Source organism: Acomys minous (assembly GCF_964271855.1).
Source record: "Acomys minous genome assembly, chromosome: 2".
Lineage (NCBI taxonomy): Eukaryota > Metazoa > Chordata > Mammalia > Rodentia > Muridae > Acomys > Acomys minous.
The window spans coordinates 116,510,510-116,534,104 of record NC_140484.1 but is presented as its reverse complement, the minus strand read 5'-3'; the positions used below and the strand labels follow the sequence as shown (position 1 = coordinate 116,534,104).

At 50.1% G+C, this 23,595-nt stretch overlaps 1 protein-coding gene across 3 annotated transcripts in view; it reads right to left on the bottom strand.

Moving 5' to 3' along the window:
* ALPK3 (alpha kinase 3) overlaps positions 1 to 23,595 on the bottom strand; it is a 45,682-nt gene that overhangs the window by 17,588 nt on the left and 4,499 nt on the right. For 2 of the 3 annotated variants that reach the window (XM_084772368.1, XM_084772370.1), the window contains exons 2-5: positions 21,907 to 21,945; positions 17,622 to 17,743; positions 5,363 to 5,480; positions 3,493 to 4,786 (exon numbers count right to left, since the gene is read on the bottom strand). In XM_084772368.1, the coding sequence (XP_084628494.1) occupies positions 3,493 to 4,786; positions 5,363 to 5,480; positions 17,622 to 17,743; positions 21,907 to 21,945 (1,573 nt within the window). The remainder of the gene's footprint in view (positions 1 to 3,492; positions 4,787 to 5,362; positions 5,481 to 17,621; positions 17,744 to 21,906; positions 21,946 to 23,595) is intronic. The other variant, XM_084772369.1, reaches the window with a different exon arrangement.

Sequence of the window (23,595 nt, the reverse complement as noted above, 5' to 3'; positions counted from 1 at the left end):
GCCTTTTGTTTCTGTTTGCCACAGGTGCGAAACCTCCAGACTGAGCACACTGGCGTGGGAAACATCTGGCACAGCCTTACTGAGATGATCTGATGAAAGTATGGTTTCTAGAAAGCCAATAGATTTGCAGTTGTAGGTTCCACAGCATTGTCAACAGCAGGCAACTTAACCAAATTAACGTTTTCATCTGAAAATAAGGAATGGAATTAAGCTGTCTTACATACGTATTTCTGTACATTTCATCCAATGACTTTAATCCCTGGCTCAGGAATAACCTTTTTTCTTCTTACTTCTCTCTTCTCCTCAACTGGAAGACAGCGATGCTGAAGAGGGTGTTGACAGAATAATCTTGCTTGCTTTTTCTTTTTAAATCACAGTCTGACATAGCCCAAGAGGGCCTTGAACTCACTATGTAGACCAGACTAGCCTCAAACTCACAGGGATCTGCCTGCCTAGTGCTGAGCTTAAAAGGTGTGTACCAGGCTGGAGAGATGGCTCTTCCAAAGGTCCTGAGTTCAATCCCAGCAACCACATGGTGGCTCACAGCCATCTATAATGTAATGTGATGTGATGCCCTCTTCTGGCCTGAAGGTGTACATGCAGGGACAACACTGTATACATAATTTAAAAAAAAAAAAAAAAAAAAAAAGATGTGTACCACCACGGCCAGCCAAGGTGTCTTTTATTTAGTGTGTGTATGTCTACATGTACCATAGCATGTGTGGGGGTCAGGGGATATAGAGGTCAAAGAACATGGATAACATGCAGGACTCAGCTCTCTCTCCACCATGTGGGGATTAAATGCAGGTATTCTTTCACGTTTCAGATAATTCTATTCAATGTTTTCTTCTAATACTATATCACTAGTTACAAGTCCTTGATGCCAAACAAGTCTGGCCTCTCCTCAGCTGTCTCTCCCATTGAAACTTGAGATCTCACCACTCCAACTCTGTCTCAAGGCCTCTGCAGTGGCCTTGTGCATTCACCACATTTTTGCACTTGTCACTGGTATCAATCTAGACTCTTGATTCAATAGATAATCTCTCACCTCCACCACACCTCGAAAATGTGTTCACAGCCCCCCCCCCAGAAGATACTGCCCCTATTATGAAGTGGGGAGTCTCACCCTTGGGATGACCATGTCTCAGGACCTGGGTTCATCGGAGGACAAGCTCAGAGGACTGCAGAGCTGGCTCAGCAGTTAAGAGTACTGATCACTTTTGCAGAGGGCTCAGGTTCAGTTCCCAGCACCCTCATGGCAGCTCACAACCACTGTAACTCCAGTTCCAGGGCATCTTCAGGCAAAACATTTATACATACAAATATATTTTTAATTTTTAAGGAGCGGGGAGGTGACGGAGAGCTAAACATGCTTTTTGTTTAGATCACAAGTGGGGGAGGAGAAAAGGACTTGTGAGAGACCAGGTGATGTTTATCCCCTTAGAAGTCGAACCACTATGTGGGGAAGATTGGTTATTAAGCAGCTGAAAAACATCCTTGAACAAATGCTGAGAGGAGGTATAAATGTGAGGCAAAAACAAGAGGCGGGGCCTTTGGAGACTTGGGATAGTTTTGGCTGTTCATTGCTCCACTTCGAGGTGCTCCTAGAGAGAACCACTGGAGGGAAGGCTTCAGGGCTCCAGCTCCTGCTGAGGTTCCAGGTTCTGGTTACCCCAGGTTACAGCAGAAGAAATCCTGCTGACTACACCAGGAGACTCATTCCTTGGAACTGATATCCTCACAGTTTTGTTATTGTATTCTTTAATCTTCTTTTCCTATTGTTTAGGTTAGTCAGGTTATAAGTGAGGTACTACTCTCAGTTAGTGAGTTCATAATAAAATATATTTGTTAAGAAAATCGAGCCTACAGGGAGGCATGGTCAGGTCTCGAAGCATTGGCTGACGTCTCTCATACATGTGCTGTCTCATGTGAAGGTCCAGACACTTGGAAGAAGTGCTCTGGTATTAAAGATATAATCGTGTGGAATTTTTTTAACCGTGGAGAAATGCACGTGAAATGATTAGAAGTTAAAGAAGGAGGAGGAGGAGGAGGAAGAGGAGGAGAAAAAGAAGGAGGAGAAGGAGAGCAGACTAGAAAACTAAATTAGGCCCAGCAAGATGGCTGAGCAGATAAAAGGGTCTGGTGTGCAAGCTTGATGTCCTGAGTTCAGTCTCTGGTTCCCACAGCGGGAAGAGAGAACCAACTCCTGAAGTTGTCCTCTGTCCTACACACACACACACACACACACACACACACACACACACACACACGCATGCACGTACCCACGCACAGCAGCTAGGAGCCTCCACAGGCCATTTCTCTGGAAGACTGTTGTGCAGCCTAGCCTGTGCCTGTCGGGGGACACAGAGTGGCCCTACCAAGCTTTCCTGTAGCCACTGAGGGGCTGACATCCTCAGGAACCACAAGCAAGGTCGGCAAAAGCGATGAACAGATGCAGAAGACAGAATTGGCACTCCAAAGCCCTCTGATGGACTCTTCCCCACAGTCTAAGCTTAGCACTCACTGAAATAAAACCACATCCCAGTCACCCCTGAGCCCGGGGTTTCTCCTTTTTCCCTCTTGAGTGCTCGTTCTCCGTGGCAAAGTCCATCCCTCTTATCCATCAAACACCCTCCCCCCCTGCGGCAGGATCCCCCGTCCCTCCTCCACACAAAACACCTTTTCCTCGGCTACCTGTTCTCTAGAAGCAACCAACTCCTGTCCCCAGCTCTCCCCAGCCTGCCGCCATAGTATACTTTATGCCGTCACACTTAGCTTACATGCACTGTGCCTACTCAGCACCCATTTCTTGCACTGGACTATGGAGTGGGCACAAATTACTATTTTGACTATGACTTGCCCAAGACCTCCTCTTGCTGAGGGTTGGCAGCCAACTGCCTAGACATGCCGTATCTAAATGAAACCAAATTAAACCAGTGCTTCTCAGATAATCGGTTTTGGGGGCGCTGGGGGGTAATTTTGTTTTGTTTTGAAACACGGTCTTCCTACGTATCCCAGGCTAGCCTTGACTCCCACTCTTCCTCCCTAAGCCTCCCAAGTGCTTGGATTATAACACACAGTAGTTTTAAGTCTCCCGGTGAGCGTCGCGCACACTGCTACACATCCCAGAACTCTCTCATCACTCCCATGAAGCACTGCAGCTTCAGCAGGGCTACAAACAACAACAACAACACAAAACAACCCTCCCCACAGATCCTCCTCCTACTACCAGAGAACAGGATCTCCCTCCTCTTCCCTCCCTACTCTCTCAGACGAAAAAAAAAAAAAGAGACATGTGCTGTGCTGCCTGCATGCTCCTAACTGGAGTTCCGCCATGCCTGTGGCCCCTTGCTCCTGGCTGGCACGCCCTTCCTTCCCCCACCCCCTGCTATAAATATCCCGCCACTCACTAGCTGCCAAGCCGTTACAGCAAGAGTTTCCATGAGGTCAGTTTCCCAGAGCGGCCTCTAAGCATTCAGTATCTGCACTTACCTCTCCTGGAGTCCCGTGGCTCGTTTGTCCTTGCAAGGGGCTATCTCGGGTGCTGTGTCTCCGTCTGGCAGGGGGTGTTGGGACCTGGGCAGAGGCTGGAGGTAGGGCCCTCCCTAATGTCTGGGCCGCAGATTCTGGAACCTGACTTGAGGAAGAGGTGGCAGTGGGCTCCACTTTGGGTTTAGGAGGAGCAAATCTCTTCCTGTTCAAAGGCTTAATGGGCGGGGGGACCATGGAAGGTGGGGGCTGGCCGGGGACCATAGGTACCTTCTGACCCCTAGCCTCCACAGGCACCTTCCCTGAGGGACTTTCTCCAGGTACCCTGGTACTTCGGGGTGGAGGCATTTCCTGTCCCTGGGGCTTGGCTGCCCGGGTGCTCTCCAAATACATGTCCTTCAGGGAGAAATATACCTGCTCTGAGCTGAGGCTGGGGACAGGGGTTGGGGCTGGGGCCAGGGCTGGGGCCGAGGCTGGGGCAGGGGCAGGGGCTGCGGCCGGGGCTGGGGCATCTTGGACCTTGTCTTGAATGCCCATGACAGAAGCTTTCTTCCTGGTGCTTTCTATCCCAGAAGGCCCAGGCCCTCGAGCGATCCTGCCTCTGGGCTGAGTCTGAGCTGGCTGCGTATCCATGGGCTTCTTCTCTCTTCTACTGGAATCGGGTTTGCCTGCAGCGGGGACGCCATTTTCCGAGGAGCTCTGGCTTCCATCTGTCTTTTCTAACTCTGGCATCTGCTCTCCTGGTTTAGATTCCTCGTCTTTCCTTTTCTTCTTAGCCCCGGACTCCTTTGGAAGGTTGTTCTGAGGCCCCCGCTCCATGACCTCACAGATGTATGTCAGCAGACCATGCTCTCCGTCTTCCCCGTTTTCTGGGGCAGGCTCCCCATTGGTGGGTGCCTCTCCGGGAGCAAAACTGTTGATCAAACCCAAAGCTGGGTGCTGCGTAGACTCAGTCTCTCCTTCCTGCCAGGCCGCTGCCGCCGAGGACCCTTCCTCCATTTCCTCCACTGGGGCTGAGGGTACTGCTTCTTCTGCTCCACTCAGCCGGCGCTTTCTCTGGAAGCGGTCGGGGCTGATCTTGCGAAGCATGTCCTCGGCTGCTGCCTCCTTCCCGTGTCTCCAGCTCTGCTCTATCTCCCGCATCTTGGCTGCGGCCTTGCGCTTCAGCTTGGCGAACCAGCGCTGGTGAATCTTGTACTCGGTCATAGTGCCCACCTCTAGGACCCCTGAGCAGGACACGATGCCCTTGGTGTTCCGGGCAGAGGCCTGGTAGATGGCAGCATCTTCTTCCCGACACCTAGAGGTAGGAGCATGAGGCGCCATCTCTCCCCTCTGGGAGGTGAGTGCCCTCCTCCCCGCAGCCAGAGTCTGGCATTGACCATGGCTCCCTCCCAATCCAAGTCCTGCCCTACCTTAGGCATCATGAATTTCCTCGGTAACAATTGAGGAAACTGAGGCCACATAAGAGGGTGGCAGCTGACCAAGGTCAGGCTGTCCCAGGAGGGATTAGACTTGGGGCCCAGAAGAGCTCCCTTCAGAAGCAGGTGACCAACACAGCCCCTGAGAGCGGTAATGATGACACTGTTGCTTTTTCTGGCTGCTGACCTCATGGAAAAGGTTTCTGTGGGTCAGGGCCTCCTCTGGTTGCACTCACTCGTGGCTGTCAGAAGCACTCCTACCCTGGCCCGGGGAGATCCCAGACACTGGCAGACAGCACAGTTCACCAGGTAGATCGGCTCAGTAGCAGAGCCCTGCCCTCTAGCTCCAGAGTGTGCCTGGGCATTTCCACCCAGCGGACTCCGTGGCTGATGGGCCGGATCCAGGCGCAGGGCCCTCGGGAGGGCAGAGAGCCATGCAGGCCCCTCTCCCTCACCTGTACAGCTGCAGGGTGTGGCGGTTGCCTTGATGGGTGATCTCGTATTTTGGCAAGCCACAGTAACGGTCCAGTTCTGTGTCATCCTTGTACCAGGTCACCTCGGGCTCCGGATATCCTGACAAGGAAGCAAGAGATTGCATAATGGTGAGGTGAGGTCCAAAGCAGTGGGAGGGGACACAGAGGCAAGGGCTTCCTCACTGCCTGAAGGGGCTGACCTGACCGGTGCCCCAGACCCTCCACAGCCACCATCCCTGATGCTCAGCTCAGCTTCAGAAGGTAGGAGCTGTCAAAGTGAAAGCATTTTCCCTTCTGGCCGGAGGGGAGAAAACAAGGGGGAAGAGACATCTTAGTTTTCTAGCAGAAAGGGGTGAGAAATTACCAGCAGTTGCTAACTGGGGGTGACAGGCTTCCTTCTAGAGCGGCCATTCAATAGCCTCAGGTGTACAAAGGACCCTACCTCATAGACCTCCGCTCCAAGTCACTACCATCACTGCTGTGAGCCTCCTTTCATTCCAAATCCCTAAGCTGCATCCTTTGACAGCACAACTAAAGCACCCATCCGTCCATCCTTCCATCCGTCCATCCTTCCATCCATCCATCCATCCATCCATCCGTCCATCCACTCTTTTGTCTTTCGGATACAGGGTTTCTCTGTGTAGCCCTGGCTGCCCTGGAACTGACCCTGTAGACCAGGCTAGCCTCAAACTCACAGTGATCGGCCAGCCTCTGCCTCCCTGAGTGCTGGGATGAAAAGTGTGCCCCACCACTGCCCAGCTGTTCACTCACGTTTGAGCCATCTCTCTACCCATTCACATCTACCCACCCAGGCACTGTAATAAAGCTAACTGAAGGGTTGCCGGTCCCTTCCTTGGGGACTCCCAGGCTGCCCATGTCGTACGCAGAGCTCCTAGCTACATAGTCATGTGCCTCCTGCTTCCCTGGACACAGCTGATTGGCCCATTAATGTACACTGCGGCAATGAATCTGATCCAATCACTGTGTCTAGAAATGTAATTTTTAATTTTTAAAAATTTTTTTTATTTCTTTGGTTTTTCGAGACAGGGCAATTTTTTATTTTTATAAATCTCTGGGGAATGCTTCTGTGCACATATATGTGTGTGAGAGTAGGTGTGCATGCATATGGAGGCCAGAGATCAGCATTGTGCCTTCCTCTGTCGTTTTTTTTTCACGTATGCACCAACACCTAAAACTTCTCACCTTATTTTTTAAGTAGATTCTCTCAGTGGATCTGGAGCTCCCCTGAGACTCTGCTATCTCTCCTCCCTTCTGCTGGGGTTGTAGGTGTATGCCAGTATATCCTGGTTTTCACGTGGGCTCTGGAGTCAAGCTCACGTCTTCATGCCCGGATGACAAGCACTTTACTGACTGAGAGATTCCCCAGCACATGGAAATATAATTCTAACCGGTAAGTAAGACATCTCTGTTCTGATACACAAGCTAATTACTAGATAATGTTGTTTTCAGTGAGAGGTGGGGAAATAAACTGATGGAAACGGGAGGGAAGCTAACATATTTCCAAATCCTGGGTCTAAGCCTGGCATGGTGGTACACACCCACAGTTTCAGGCTAGCCTTTGCTACACAGAGATGCTACTCTGTCTCAAAGGAAAAAAATAAAGAAAAATTATCTTTTTCCCCCTTTTTTCTTTTTCTTTTCTTTTCTTTCTTTCTTTTTTTTTTTTCTTTCTTTCTTCCCCCTCCCCCAGGGCCAAGTTTTTTCTGTGTAATAGAGCCCTGACTATCCTGGACTCGCTTTGTAGACCAGGCTGGCTTCGAACTCACAGCAATTCGCCTGCCTCTGCCTCCTAAGTGCTGGGATTAAAGGCATGTGCCACCATGCCCGGCTTCGCCTCTTAAATCTTAAAACCAATTTTTTTTTTTTTTTTTGGTTTTTGGAGGCAGGGTTTCTCTGTGTAGCCTTGGCTGTCCTGGAGTCACTTTGTAGACCAGACTGGCCTCGAACTCACAACGATCCACCAGTCTCTGCCTCCCGAGTGCTGGGATTACAGGCGTGCGCCACCACACCCACGTCATCATCATCATCTATCATGATTGAGACAGGATCTTCTCTGTAGCCCTGGCTGTCCTGGAACTAAGTAGACCAGTCTGACCTTGAGCTCATGGACATCTGCCTGCCTCCAGAGTGCCGGGATAAAGGTGTGTGCCACCACACCTGAGCCGTAGAAACCTTCTTCAGAGCTCTTTCTCTCCACAGTCCAGCGCTGCTCCTGTTCCCTCTGCCACACCAGAACTGGTCATCAACGTCACCGGTGACTTGGACATTGCTAAATGGCTGCCAATTCTTAGGCTTCACCACTGACTCTAGCTGACCAAGGAGCAGCAAGGGCCCCTCAGCCCTCATCGCCTGACCTTGACTTCATATGTGCACCTGAAGGCCTGACAGGCGGCAGGTGTGACCCATCAGACTCCTTACTCTTATCCCAAGCCAATGCACACCCAGCCCAGTAAGGGGACAATCCATCCTCCGCAGCGTGGTCCTCACACCCATTCTGTCAGGCGGTCCTGGGGGGGGGACCCCCTTTGGAACAGATCCGGAATCTGACCCCTTCCTGTCACAGCCTGGTCCCCATCACCTTCATCTCCTACTTAGATTCTGGAGAGACCTTCCTCGCTGACCTCACCGCTTCTGTCCAGGCCTCTCTTCAGCCCATTGGAAACACAACAAGCAGAGTGAAATTTTCACATCAGGCTACCACATGCCCACATTCTCAAAGCACCTCTGGAGCGCCCATCTCACGCAGGCCGGTAGTCTGCACCCTATTACTGCGCTGGCCCTACCTCTTCACTTCTCCTTCTCCCCTTGTGTGTGGCGCCCCAGCCTCGCGGTCCTGCTGGCTCACTCTGACACAGCACAGGAGGCCACATCTCAGCTCCTATGCAGCTCTGATTCCCAACTGGCTCCTCACAGGGGCCTTCCAACACCCTGCGCGAGCATCGGCACTTCCTATCCCTTTCTAATGTTCATTTCCTTCCTAGGACACACTGCCATGTGACACACTGGGCTTGTTAACTCTGTGTGCGTCCTGTCCATCACGGATCCCCCATCTTGGAAGATCAGCCTCACGACAGCAGGGACTCATCCCAGTTCTTCCTTGGTGTGTCCCCACCCGGCTCCTAGAATACTGAAGCCTGGTATGCAACCCACAATAAGTAAATATTTACCGATGACTACATCAACAGTAGGAAGAACTTAGGGTCCGGAGAAGGAAGCGAGCTCTTTGGCTGGGGATTTGGTAGAGTCTTGGAGTTAGTGACACTTGATCTAAGCAGAGTTTCAGAAGACATGGTGCAGACCTCCAGCACCCCCTGCACCCCCCTTTCCTCCCACTAAGCATGATGCTCGGCTCTTTGGCCTTCTCTCCTACTAGACTCCCGACCCAAGTGGGCAGAAATCCTCCTTTGTCTGCTGCTGTATCTCCACCACCTAGTAGTTGGTTATTTGTTTTGTTTTGTTTTGTTTTGTGTTTTTCGAGACAGGGTTTCTCTGTTGTAGCCTTGGCTGTCCTGGACTCGCTTTGTAGACCAGGCTGGTCTCGAACTCACAACGATCCGCCTGCCTCTGCCTCCCGAGTGCTGGGATTAAGGATGTGTGCCACCACGGCCCCGGCTTCTAGCAGTTATTTAATAACAGCCTTGTTGGGTGAGTGAGTAAAGGAGGAACTGAAAAGCAAACAGGCAAAAGGCGGGTCGGAAGGGCAAGCCTGACACAGGAACCATAGCTGTGGCCTAGGAGGAAAACCAAAAGGGCAAGCCAGGGAACTGCAAACAGCAGCAGGGAGCAAAGGAGGCGAGGCTACGGCTGCCCCGGCCAGGAACAAACTGGGCTGTGCTGGCTGTAAATCGAGCCCTGTGTTTCCACTGTGCGCTAAAGCCCCTGGTTACATCACTGCGCATGTGGCCAGGGCCAGCACAGGTGCTCTCACCATCTTGTGGGATGATCTCACCCACCAGGGCCTTGGAGTCTTCTGTCTCATGACCTGCCCAGAACATCCTCAGCCTCCAGTCCAGAGGCTGGAGTGAGACAAAAGCTTGGGGCAAAGAGAAGGACACTAATGGCCGACACAGCTGCAGCCCCCACCCCCACAGAAGCTTCTTGTGATTCTGCCAACAGTGAGGAGCAAGCTGCCTGACAATTCAGGGCCTCATAGCAGGAATAGCTTTGAAAACACATTTATTTGGGGGAACATGCCGGTTATTCCCTAGATAATGTGAGCTACATTATATAAACACACAAAAGCCAGATAGGGCTAGCCAGACAGCTGCACACATACATCCATGCATGTGTCACACACACACACACACACACACACACACACACACACACACACACACACACACAGGGACAGAGCTCTGTCCTGGAGAGTTGAACATAGAACTTGAGCCAGTGACCTTCCCTTCCCCTTCCCCGCCAAGCAGGCTCGCCTAGGGAACAGCCTTGGTTCAACCAACTCCCACATTAAAGAAACCCAGAGTCAGACAAACAGGAGTTTAGAGTATTTTGTTTGTTTGTTTTGTTTTTCGAGACATGGTTGCTCTGTGTAGCCTTGGCTGTCCTGGACTCGATTTGTAGACCAGGCTGGCCTCAAACTCACAGAGATCCACCTGCCTCTGCCTCCCTGAGCGCTGGGATTACAGGCGTGCCCCACTCTGCCTGGAAGAGTTTAGAGTTTTAAGAGAACTTTCAGATACAGAATTTCACTTGGTTCCCCTGAGCAAAATTGCTCAAATTTATTGAGGTAGACGTACAGTGTGCCAGAAACTGAACTGAATGAAGTGCTTTTCCTGTGTTTCACATCTAACCCTTACAACGGTCCTAAGAATGTAGTTACTAATCCTCAATACAAGAGAAAGAAGCCAGGCTCAGTAGGGCACACCTGTAATCCCAGCACCTGGGACACAGAGGCAGGCAGGTCTCTGTGGGTTTGAAGCCAGCCTGGACTACAAAGTGAGTCCAGGGCTGGAGAGATGGCTCAGAGGTTAAGAGTACTGGCTGTTCTTCCAGAGGTCTTGAGTTCAATTCCCAGCAACCACATGGTGGCTCACAACCATCTATAATGAGATCTGGTGCCCTCTTCTGGCCTGCAGGCAGAATGTTGAATAAATAATACATAATACATAACAAAATACAAAATAATAATAAATAAATAAAGCTTTAAGAAAGAAAGAAAAGAAAAAGGAAACCAGGGCTCAAGAGGTGGCTCAGTGGTTTAGAGCACCTGCTATTCTTACAGAGAACAGACGTTCAGTTCCCAGAACCCCCAAGGCAGTGTGCACAATCTCCAGAGACTTTGATGCCTTCTTCGAGCCACCTAGGGCACTGGCACACACATGATATACACATGGACTCTGGCACATGCATGCATATACACATAAACTTTTTTCAAAGAGGCAGGCTGGGATTTCTGTGAGTTTGAGGACACTGGTCTACAAAGGGAGTCCAGGACAGCCAAGGCTACACGGAGAACTCCTGTCTTGAAAAACCAAAAGAACAAAAAATTTAAAAATAAAAAAAACAAAGTGAAAGCTAGGTGGTGAATGCTCGCCTTTAATCCTAGCACTCAGGAGGCAGAGGCAGAGGGATGTTTTTGAGTTCAAGGCCAGCCTGGTCTACAGAGCAAGTTCCAGGACAGCCAAAGCTACACAGAGAAATTCTATCTTGAAGGAAAAATAAAAAAGGAAGACTTCTTCAAAAATCATGTAGTGAGTAAGTAGAAGGGCCCGAACTCAAATCCCTCTTGCTATAAAAATGACAGGTGAGATTCCCTACTTCAGGCAAGAGAAAAACAAGCTAAAAGGACTATCACCCAGGGTCACATGGGCAGCACATGGCACAGCCGACTTTCCTTTTATGAGGATTCTGCAGTCAATGTATTAAAATTTGCTCCTAAAAGTTATCATATTAGACTTATTTCCTAAAAATAGGAATTTCTTCCTTCCTTCCTTGTTGTTGTTAAATTATCACTATTGTCTAATGAATGACCCACGTCGGGTGCCACTTGTGGTTGTTGAATTACCAGTATTGCCTGATACTGTGTATTATCAGGCCTATAATTATTATTATGACAGTATTTTCTAACCCGCTAGCAATCAATCAAGACACAGACACTTGTCATACTTTAAAATAACCTTAGTTAACCTGGGGCAGGGCAGATATTAATCCCTTAAACTACTTCCTATAGTGGGGCAGGTGTGGGATACCTGTCCCAATCCTATGCCATCTGCTTCTAATAATTTCTATCAAGCCACCTCCCATCCATAATCCCAAATACTTGCTAATGTTCTTCATCTGGGCCGAATCCTCCATCTATGCTGGCCATGTGCTTCTCCTCCATCTAACCCATGGCGACCTTCTTCTCCTCTCTTCTTCTCTGGTCTCTCTTCTTCTCAAGATTCTCTCTGTCTCCCCACGCCCGGGAACCTTAGCCACGCCCATCTCATTTGCCTTGCCCAGGTGTGATGGCCTTTTATTAATTATCATCAAAATACATCAGACCAACACTTCCTTCCTTCCTTCCTTCCTTCCTTCCTTCCTTCCTTCCTCCCTCCCTTCCTTCCTTTCTAATAACTGTGCTTCTTACTACAGATTATGTCCCTGGATTCAACCTGCCTACGTTTGATGCTTCCTTCTTCCACCTCAACATGTGAATATGCACATATGTGCACATGCACACCCCAGCATAGAACATACCCCAGAGCTGAAGAGAGTAGAGAAGGGAGGCCTCCACACTGGACAGAGATGAGCAGTCTCTGGACAGCAGCATTCCACTAGAGAGGCCTGCAGGAGGCAGGAATCCACCGCCCAGCCATAGGCCCACTGTCTCCTAGCCTCCCACTGTGAGTGAAAACCCTGCAGGTCTGTATGGCTTTCCCTCCCGCTACTTCCCCACTTAGGTGAGTCTTCCCACCAAGACAAGGTTCCAAGCAGCAGGAAAGCATCCTCCTTGCCTGGCAAGGCCCCAGAGGCAGGGCCCGACTCATCCTACCTTTGTTGGGGGAGGGGGTGCTTCTCTCAGAGAGGAAGAGAAACTGATGTGGTCACCCCACCTCCACTAAGGCAAGCAGAAACCTCCTCACAGGAGGCGAGTCCCAGCATTGATCAGGCAGGAGCACATCTAAACTGAGGAGATCTAAGGTCTCATGCAGGCGCTCTCTCTCTCTCTCCCTCCTTCCTTCCTTTTTTTCTCTCTTTTCTCTCTCTCTCTCCCTCCCTCCCTCTCTCTTCTCTCTCTCTCTCTCTCTCTCTCTCTCTCTCTCTCTCTCTCTCTGTGCCCTTTCACCTTTCCCACAACCTACACTTGTTTTCTCCTTGTTCCTTCCTAGCGACTTCTTTCTAATCTGCTATAGAAAACTCAGTGAGCTGAGGTTTGGGGTATGTGTGGGGGTAAGGAGGAGAAAGTACAACAGTGAACAGATGTGGGTATTACAGTCGCCCCAGAGTCCTGAAAACTGTACAGGCTCTACTGGGAGGTACTCCCACGCAGGAGACCACAGTCTGGGCTGCTCATCATGAGATGCAGGGATTTAAAAAAAAAATCATCAGGCTGGAGAGATGGCTCAGGGGTTAAAAGCACTGGTTATTCTTCCAAAGGTCCTGAGTTCAATTCCCAGCAACTACATGGTAGCTCAAAACCATCTATAATGAGATCTGGTGCCTTCTTCTGACCTGCTAGCTCACATGCAGTCTGAATACTGTATAAACAATAAATAAATATTTTTTAAAAATTTCTCCTGAGGGGGGGAAAAATTCTCCTGAGGCCCATGAGATGGATTTGTTAATCAAGGCACCTCCTACCCAGCCTGCCAAGAGTCCGATCCCTCAGCTCCGCATGTGGAAGCAGAGTCAGCTCCCACCAGTCGCGTCCTTTGACCTCCACACAACCACTGTAGTCTGTGCACACACTTTAAAATACAACCGTAATTTTAAAACAATTATTCCTTTGGGTTCGGTGGTTTTTAAACACTTGCTGTGTAAACCTTATGACCTAAACCCAATCCTTAGAATCCAGGATAGAAGGAGAGAACTGACTCTTGAATGTTGTCCTCTGACTTCCACATATGTGCTCCGGCATGTATGCCCCCATGCACACATATGCACATGCACACACATCCCACAGAGAAAATAATTGGGGGGTTGTTTGTTCCTTTGAGACAGGGTTTCTCTGTGTAGCCTTGACTGTCCTGGACTCACTTTATAGACCAGGCTGGCCTCCAAGTCACAGAGATCTGCCTGCCTCTGCCTCCCACGTGCTCCCGTGTACCACCATGCCCAGCAATAATAATTCTATAATTGCTTCTTTGGGTTGAGCTTGAGGCAGGCAAAGGCTTCCACTCATGAGGAAATTGAGGGCATTCAATAAAATGTCCCAAGATCTGGTGTTTGATGAGTCCACAAAGACTGTGAGACGCTATGGCACCCAATGCCTGTTCCTCCTGAGGAAACTCACGCAGGTCCCCACAAGAGATACTGCTGCTGCCCCACCCAAGCTGCAGCTGCGCCAAAGGGAAAAGATACTAATTTTGTCATCAACATGGCCAGGGGTCAGGGAGGTCATGTGGCAAATAGGTGCTGTGGCAGTCCTGAGAGGCACCAACAAGCCCCATGCGTGCCCTGTCCTTGTAGAGCTTACGATCTTGGGAGAAAGAAATATGTGGACAAAATAATTGAGCCATGCAGGAAGGAGCAGGGACACTCAAGGCCGTGATGAAGACAGCCTTGGGACAGAAGGAATTTGCCAGGCAAAGCAGCGGTGGCCTCTAGGTAGCAGAGGACTAGACACACACACACACACACACACACACACACACACACACACACACACACACACACCCCACAAATGTGAGAACAGGCAAGAAGAGAGGTAAGAGCCACAAACCTTTGTAAACAGGAAGCAGACAGGCAAGTAGAAAGTGACAGCTCACTCTGAATTAGAACTGGCAGAAACTGAGAACTAGCCAGAAAGTCCCCATAGGGTATAGGATGGGTGTCTAGGGGTAAAAATGGAAGAAAGAAGTTTAAAGTGTCTTTAAAAACAGAATGCTGGACCTGGTGGTGTGTGCACACCTGTAATCCCAGCACTCAGAAGGCTGGGGCAAAATCCCCAGCTTGAGACCGTCCTAGGCTAAACATTAAGACCCTGTTTTAGGAGAACTAAGACCCGTGCCCCCCCCCCATTCAGATGTAGGCCGTGGACAGCTGATTCTCCACATTGGGGGAAGGAGGGGGCACTTCACTCTGGTGCCCACATTTTGGTCATTGCCCCTTGGCAAGGTGGCCTTAGGGGGACACAAAAGAAGGGGATGTACACTATCCAGATGAGACCTAATAGGCTGTGGCCAGACAGTGGGGTAGGATGGCCCCTCCCATCAAGGTTATAGGGGAGGGGGATTGGGCAGAAGAGAGAGGGAAGATGGAACGGGAAGATAGGAGCAAGAGGATAACAATCAGGATATAATGTAAATAAACTATAATAAAATATACATTTAAAAAAAAGACCCTGTCCTAAAACAAAAACAATCAAAAACCTGTTAAGTGTGGTGGCACATGCCTTTAATCCCAGAATTTGGAGGCAGTGACAGGTGGCTCTCTGTGAACTCAGGACCCACCTGGTCTATATAGTGTGCTCTAAGGCAGCTGGAGATACGTAGTGAGATCCTGTCTCAAAAAGTAGCCAACAACAAATCAGATATGATAGCTCGTACCTACAGTCCCAGATTGGTGGAAGCAATGAACTGCTGTATATTGATTTGGTTTTTGGTTTTTCGAGACAGGGTTTCTCTGTGTAGCCTTGGCTGTTCTGGACTCACTTTGTAGACCAGGCTGGCCTCGAACTCAGAGAGATCCGCCTGCCTTTGCCTCCCTGAGTGTTGGCATTACAGGTATGTGCTACCACACCCAGCTGGCCTGTCTTTCTTTTGTTCTTTCTTTCTTTCTTTCTTTCTTTCTTTCTTTCTTTCTTTCTTATGTATACGGTATTCTGCCTGCATGTACACCTGCACACCAGAAGACGGCATCAGATCTCATTATAGATAGTTGTGAGCCACCTCGTGGTTGCCGGGAATTGAACTCAGGACCTTTGGAGGAGCAGCCAGTGCTCTTTAACTGCTGAGCCATCTCTCCAGCCCAGTTTTAATTCTCTTAAAGACAAGGTTTTATGCATCCCAAGATGGCTTTAAACTGGCTTTCAAACAAAGAAATTACCTTGAATTCATGACCCTCCTGCCTCTACCTGCACAGGGCTGGGATCACAGGAAGGCTGTATCATAACCACAGCTTTATACAGTGGTGGAGAGAAACCCACAGCCTCATAATGCTGTGCACGCATCTACCAGCCGAACTGCAGCCCCAACTCCTGATTTTCTTCAAAGAGAATTAAGAACATTCTACATCAAGCCGCATAGAAGAAAGTGGGGAGTAAGCCGGGTGTGGTGGCACATGCCTTTAATCCTAGAACTCAGGAGGCAGAGGCAGGCGGATCGCTGTGAGTTCGAGGCCAACCTGGTCTATAAAGCCAGTGGGGAGTGATTCTATTTTTTAGGAAACCACTGGTGCTGCACTTCCAGACGCAGGTGGTGTCACAGAGGCTCAGTCACAGGCAGTCAGTACCACAGGGGCTCACCACAGGCAGTCAGTACCACAGAAGCTCACCACAGGCAGGCAGTGCCACAGAGGTTCAGCTATAGGCAGGCAGTGCCACAAAGGCTCAGGCACAGGCAGTCAGTGCCACAGAGGTTCAGCCATAGGCAGGCAGTGCCACAAAGGCTCAGCCACAGGCAAAACATAAGGCAAAAATAGCTAAGCTAGCTCCTCATGGCTTGAGTGGCTCACCTTGCCTCTTCTAGCTTCCTCCTCTGCAAAGCCCACTGTCAACAGGATTTACATCACAGGGGTTTGGAGGAACTCAGCTGCAACACACCATGCCATGCATTGCTAAAGGATACAGGGGAGTCGGTGGCCCACTGGCAGAGGCACTGGAGTCCTGGTAATTGGGACAACTATCCATGGAAGAGCCAATCCCAGATAAACTGTGTATCTTCCTGGGCTAAACAAGTTTCCCCAGGATCTGGGAATGTGACAGCTGGAAACCACCCATGCCTTTGACTAACTGAAGAAAACCCTAAACCAACCAAACAAAAGCATAATCAAACAAACAAACAAAAAGATGATTTTTTTTTTTTTGAGGTGTGAGAGTCTGGGCCCTTTGAAATGGTAAGTGCAGTGGAAGGCGAACAGGTCAGGACAGTGCAGAGGGCAGCTGTGTTGAGAGCTGTGGGAAAGGACCAATGCCTGGAGCCACCACGTCCCAGCACTCAGAATCTCTGCTGCTAAGGTGTACCACATGGCTTCCTCTCGAAAGCCCAGCAGGGAGCTCGGTGGAAAGTGAACAGTCGTAATCTTGGTTCCAAGCACTTACTCAGCATTCACTGTGTGCTCGGTGCTCCTCCAATGGCTATGCAGTATTAACTCACACAGGCTCATGATGCAATGAGCTCATAGGTACCTACTTAGAGCATAAACCGGCAGGATTTATGCCGGGTAGCTTGCCTCCAGGATCTACAGTTGGAACAGCTACACATTACTGCCTCTCAGGCTGGATACTCCCAAGCCACAAACAGCTCAACCATTAAGTGGAATGCTCAAAAGATGGCTTCAAAGATCAGTCATCAGTGCTGTGAGTGCACTTGTAGGGGAAGAAACTGTGATGAGTACAGTTTTGGGGTTTCACTGTCTTTGTTTTCTGTTTCTGTTTCATGTAGCCTAGGCTGGCCTCAAACTCGCTGTGTTGTTAAGAATGACCTTAAAACTGCAGAGATCTTCTTGTCCTCCCAAGGGCTGGGGTTACAGACACAAGCACTGTGCGAGGTTCACACAGTGCTGAAGATAAAACCCAGGACTCTACCAACTGACCAACTGAGCCGCATCGTCAGCCATGAACACAAGTTTTAAAGAAAGGCAAAGTGTACACACATACACACACACACACACACACGTGTGTGTGTGTGTGTGTGTGTGTGTGTGTGTGTGTGTGTGTGTGTGATTCTAGCAGAAGAAACAAGACCACCAGTACACATAGAGAGAATTCAAACTGGTGAACAGCTACAATCAACTGGTATGGTACCCATAACCCAGCTCCCCTCCATGCCTGCTCTAGTCTCCTGGAACCTGGCGGCTCTGTGCAGAAGCACCGACAGGGACGGCATCACAACAGCTTCCTTACCTGTGACAATGCAGGTGAACCTGACATCACTGTCTTCGGACACAGCTCGGGACTTGAGTGTGGTCTCAAACAGCGGCTGGGTCTCCTCTGTGAGCTGCGCAATGATGGAGCAGAAGGTGCTCCTAGGAGAAGCAAAACACCATTTAGGGCCCTCCCTAGAACACACACTCTGGCCTTACCTTACCAAGTGCAAGTCAGTCACCGTGTGGCCAAAGCTCCTGCGCCTACCTGAGCAAGCCTTTATTCTAGAGGGCCTGGACTTCCTGGCCAGGTTGGGAGTGAGTTCTAAGTGGTTGAATGGATCCCTGACCCAGGGCCATTACAGTAGGCAGCTAGCTGGTAATAGGCCAGGCTCCTGAGCTCACCAGACTACCGTCCTATATATCCCTTTCAAATTCTGGTGGGGAGCTGGCTTTTCCATTTTCATCTCCAGGGAAGCAGGTGTGCAGGAGAGGTAGATACACGTGTAGATAGGCCAAGCCTCAGAGACGGCACCCTCACATAGCACAGCCGCACCAAAGAGGGAAAAGCCAGCCAACCCTCAAGGATTCAGAGGTCCTGAAGCCGTGGAATCTGATCCTGGAGTCCAGGCTCAGAAGGAAAGTGCCAGGATTTGGGCACACAGGCCATGGTAGATGAAGAATGAGCTGGCAGTGCCAGGAGGCCTTGGCCCTGAAGGGGACTCTACTTTATGGACTATCAAATGAACTTTGATGCCACATAGAGCTATGGGCTGACACTAGCAAGCCAGCTGTGGCTTCTCTGCTCCATCTATGAATGCCACATGCCGAAGTGCAAACACGGCTGGCAGTTGCAGGAGTGCAGAGCCACAAACAGACTGACCCCTGACAAAGCCAGAACTCTTGGTTCCCTTGTGGATAAGAACTCTTCTTTCCGAATTCAGCTGTATCTGTGGGCTTAGCGTGTCTCTACCCCAAACTCACCAGAAATCCTCGAGGCTTACAGTCCACTCTTCCCTGGGCACAGGAAACAGACCTTGGTGCCAAACCCTTTTGTGGGCCAGCAGAGACAGTGCATTCCCAGGCGTGAAGCTCAACCACATAGCCAGGATGTGTGGTGCACAAGCTGTGTCCAGCCCTCCTCCCCTCCCTGGGCACACACCCTTTGTGAGCAGCAGTGGGGGACCGTGATGGGGAAACATCAACAGAAGCCAAAGAAACCACGGAGGAAGACAAATCCCGCCAAGCTGCCTTTCTCTGGGCCTCAGAGGATGGGGTCAACCCCCACAGCCATACTTAGCTGCCCATGATGGTCCACCAGGTACAGAGTGAGAGGTGTGGGTAAGCAAGCAAACAGTGCATAACCCTACATACCCGGCAGGGACAAGGCTCCATGTTCAATGTATCTTTTTTTGTAAGCATTCATTCTTTTTTGTTTGTTTTTCTTTTCTTTCTTTTTTTCTTTCTTTCTTTCCTTTCTTTTTTTTTTATTTTTTTTTATGTATTTTTATTTTTATTTTTATTTTTGGTTTTTCGAGACAAGGTTTCCCTGTGTAGCCTTGGTTGTCCTGGACTCGCTTTGTAGACCACGCTAGCCTCGAACTCACATCAATCTGCCTTCCTCTGCCTGCCTCTGCCTCCTCAGTGCTGGGATTAAAGGCATGAGCCACCACACCCAGCTTGTTTGTTTTTCAAGACAGGGTTTCTCTTGTAATCCTGGCTGTCCTGAACTTGCTTTGGAGACCAGGCTGGCCTCAAACACACAAAGATTTGCCTGCCTCTGCCTCCCAAGAGCTGGGATAAAAGGCATGCTCCACCCTGCCCAGCTCAGACTTTTTTGTTTTGTTTTTTCCAGAGAGGGTTTCTCTGTTTTAGCCCTGGCTGTCCTGGAACTCACTCTGTAGACCAGGCTGGCCTCAAACTCACAGAGATCCACCTGCCTCTGCCTCCTGGGTGCTGGGACAAAAAGGCGTGTGCCACCACACCCAGCTTTGCAGGCATTAATTCTACACTTGAGTTCTAAGAGAAAATTTGCAGCTCAGGAGGTGTTTTGAATCAAGTGAGAACTCTGGATTAAAGGTGCATAGGAATGCAGGCCCTCTGGCGTTTGGAGTTAGCAGGAGTCCACCCAGGCTGGGGACCCCTTTCATGCACCTGACACTGGACCAGGCCTACAAGGAGTCTTCCCTAACATTCCACAGCATCCTCTCCCCAAGAAATCAATTGTCCAATAGAACAACCACCTTTCTTTCCCTTTTAAATCATTTGGTACCTAGGCTTTCAACTTCCTGAATGTTCAGGATATATAATATCTGGAAATGTGTCTTTTCTTTTTTTAGAACTTGTGGTCTTCCTGTCTCAGCCTTTCAAGTATTTCTCTTTTTTCTTTCTTCCTTCTTTTTCTTCTCCTCTTCTCTTCCTCTTCTTCCTCCTCCTCCTCTTCTCTTCCTCTTTCTCTTCCTCCTCCTCCTTTACTTCTCTCCGCCTTAAGACAAGATCTCTCTATGTGGTCCTGGCTGTCCTGGACTGGCTTTGTAGACCAGGCTGGCCTCGAACTCACAGAGATCTGCCCGCTTCTACCTCCCAGAGTACTGGGATTACAGGTGTGCACCACCGAGCCTGGATGAGGTTTATGTTTTATTAAATTTATGTATTTACTTTGTGTGTGTGAGAGTGCAAGTGTGAGTGTGTGGAGAGAAAAAAATGTGTGTGTGTTTAAGAGAATGTGAATTGTGTGTGTGTGTGTGTGTGTGAGAGAGAGAGAGAGAGAGAGAGAGAAAGAGAGGGAGGGAAGGGGAGGGGGCGAGGGAGAGGGAATATGAAAATGTGTAAAGGGGAGGGTTGGGGGCGAGTGTGCCACAACAGACATGCGGAGGTCAGAGGACAACTTGCAGTTCTCTTTCCCTGGCCTTCCTGTGAGTTCTGGAGACTGAACTTGGGCCACCACCAGGCTTAGAAGCCAAGGAAGAGCGTGACCTGAGGAGGTATCATCTTTCTACCTTGTCTTTCTCTCCGGGACTTTGTGTTTGTTTGTTTGTTTGTTTGTTTGTTGAGACAGGGTCTCCATGTGAAGCTCTAGCTGCCTGGAACTTTCTCTGTAGACCAGTCCGGGACAGGGAAAGGCACTCTGTACTGTCACGTTCCGTTGACCATCACACAGCTCCTGGCTGCCACGGCTTTCTGTCCCTGTCCTCAACTCTGTTGTGGACTAGACTCCAGATGTATCCTATCCAGGAGCCTAAGAAGCCAGGAAATCCACACACATCTGGTGTTTGCAACCATGACACTTCCAAATCCTTCCAGTTCTGTGATTTTGAAATGGTATCATGAGCTAATATGTATCTTGAAAGAACTCCAGAATCGTTGGTTTCCATGATGTTCACAGGCGCTTCCGCTATTTCCCTTCCCCTGAATATGCCTTAGGTCTTCTCTCTTGGCACCTCCCTCCCATCCCCCTCACCCCGCCCCCATTGCTCTGAACCAATTGGGCTCTCTCTCCCTCCCAGACCAAAGCTTCCTCTGTGTTCATGCTCACCAAGGACCAAGGACACACTAAAGAACTAACTGGTCATGCCTGAAGACACGATGAACTCTTCAGAAACAAATTAGCTGGCCAAAAAAAAAAAAAAAAAAAAAAATCTTCCCCTGTGTGTGGAGGGGGGGATGGAGGGGGTTTGGGGGACTGTGGCCAACTCTCCCCAAATCTGGGATGGGACCCAAGTGATGAGAAGTAACCAGGAAACGAGGCCTGGCAGGTGAGAGGGCAGCTTTTCAGCCGGCAAACCTTGGCCACAGACTTGCTCAGTCTCCGAGCTGGCCCCCAGAGTGAGAGAGTGCGCAGGACAGCAAGGTGCTCCCTGATCTCAAGAGTTCTGACTCTCCGAGGGTCGGGAGGAGTCCATGGGAAGGAAATTTTAAAGGAAGAGAAGGTAGCAGATGAAGTTACAGGGGGGGATGGGGGGTGGGGGCTGTAAAAGTCGGGGGCCATTATTTCAGGAAGATGGATAAGGTATCCAAGCTAGACATGGGGTTCGTGTGGCTGCTGCCTGCCTGCTCTGTCCCCACAGGCGGAGGGGCTACCACGGCAGGCACTTTCAGCAGTTCCTGCCCACATCTTTATTCCTGAGGCCCAGGCCCATGCAAGCATCCATGTACTCTGGTCCCCGTGAGACGCATGCCCGTGTGAGTACCCTCTTACATCCTCCCCAGCGCCGTCCACCCCTCCCTTCACCCCCATGCAGCCTGGTTAGTGTACGAGCAGTCACCCAGTGGCCTCTCAAGGCCTCTCAAACGCAGTCGGAGAATGTAATGCAATGTGCGTTTACCTTCCAGAGCTGGGGTGAGACAACCGGTTGCTTGATAAGCTAAGCAAAAACAGTAAATGGAATCATTAGGCCCAAAAGCAAGGAGAGTTGGGGAGGTGGGGGGGGGGCAGGGGGGTGGAGGCAAAATCAACAACAGTCACAAAGTATTAATCAGCCACCATCTGAGGCCCAAAGGCCTTTCTATTAAAAGGGACCAGCTGTCTTAGTTGGCGGCTCCAGTTAGCAGCAAGTGTCCTCACCGCTGGACACCAATAGATCTGAAATCAAGAGCTCGTTAGGTGCAGCAGAGTTCAAGAAATCGGTTAGGCAGGATGGAGGTCCCCTGGGGGCTGCGCTTTGAGAGAAAGGTGTACATCAGGCAGGAGTTGCTTCCCCCAGAGAGAGAGAGGCCTACGCCTGTTCCCGCCACCCACAAACGTACCCAGCCTGTGGGTAGTTGCTACTTTAATTCTTGCTTTTGAGAAAGCAGCAGCAGGTCCTGGAAATCCCCGCACAGGCTGGGGGGGGGGGGGGCGGGGACACAGGTGGCTTGGAGAACACCCACCATTAATATGTTAAAGTGTGGTTAAAGAGCAAGACAAACCAGCTGGGAGAGCAGAGAGGAGGAAAACGGAGCAGTTAATTCCATGGGAGCTGGAGACACCCAGCATCCCATCCTGCTTAGAGGCCTGGGGCACAGACTAGATCCTGTGTCCTCCTTTGAAGGGTGAGCACCAAGCCTTTGGTGTGAGCACCAGCCCTCCTTTGGTGTGAGCACCAGCCCTCCTTTGGTGTGAGCACCAGCCCTTCTCTGGTGTGAGCACCAGCCCTCCTTTGGTGTGAGCCATCTTTGCCCTCTTCCTCCAGTAGACCTCAGGTGTTTGGGAGATGGCGAGAGCCATCCCACCCATACTCAGCCCTTCACCTCACTCTTCTTTGAGGCCCCCTAAGGAAAGCTCCATCTCTTGATAGCTCCCATCCGCTCTTCCGTTGCACCTGGGTTTCTTGGACACCACCAGCACTCTTCCAACCTCCTAAGCTCCAAACCTGCCGTCTTGAACTCCCCTTTCTGTGTCCCACAAATCCAACCAGCATTTCTTTCTCCTTTGCTAACACTATATCCTTGTTATTGTGCTCTGATGTGCATCCTGACAGTTCCACACTTAAGAGCCTACAGCCCCCCACCCCCAACCCCACCCCCAACCCCCGCTGTTTCTTGGGTTTTCTTCTGTTTTTGTTACTGTTTGTTGGTTTGGTTTGGAGGGTATTGGGGGGGGGGGGGGAAAGGTCTCATGCAACCCAGGCTGGCTTCAAACTTACTCCATAGCCAAAACCAGTTTTGAATACACAGTGATCCTCCTGCCTCAGCTTCCCAAGTGCTAGGATTACAGGCATACACCACCATACTTGGCTTCGTACATCACTCTGTAGAAAATGCTGCAGTAGGCCATGGCAAGTATGTCCAGACTCAACTCGATGTCAACACATAGATCCTCCCTGATCTTTTTACAATCCCTTCCAACATCCAGGGTCTATTGCAGCCAAGGCTGTCCCTGACTGGCAAGGGCCACATCCAAGGCTACTACTTCTTTCCTTCTTTCTGCCCACACCGCCTACACATCTAGGTCCTTTTGTAGTTTCTATGGCTCTTAACATAGTGCTAGGCACGCAATGGGTAATCATGACTGTTTTTAGGAGAGGAGAAGGAGG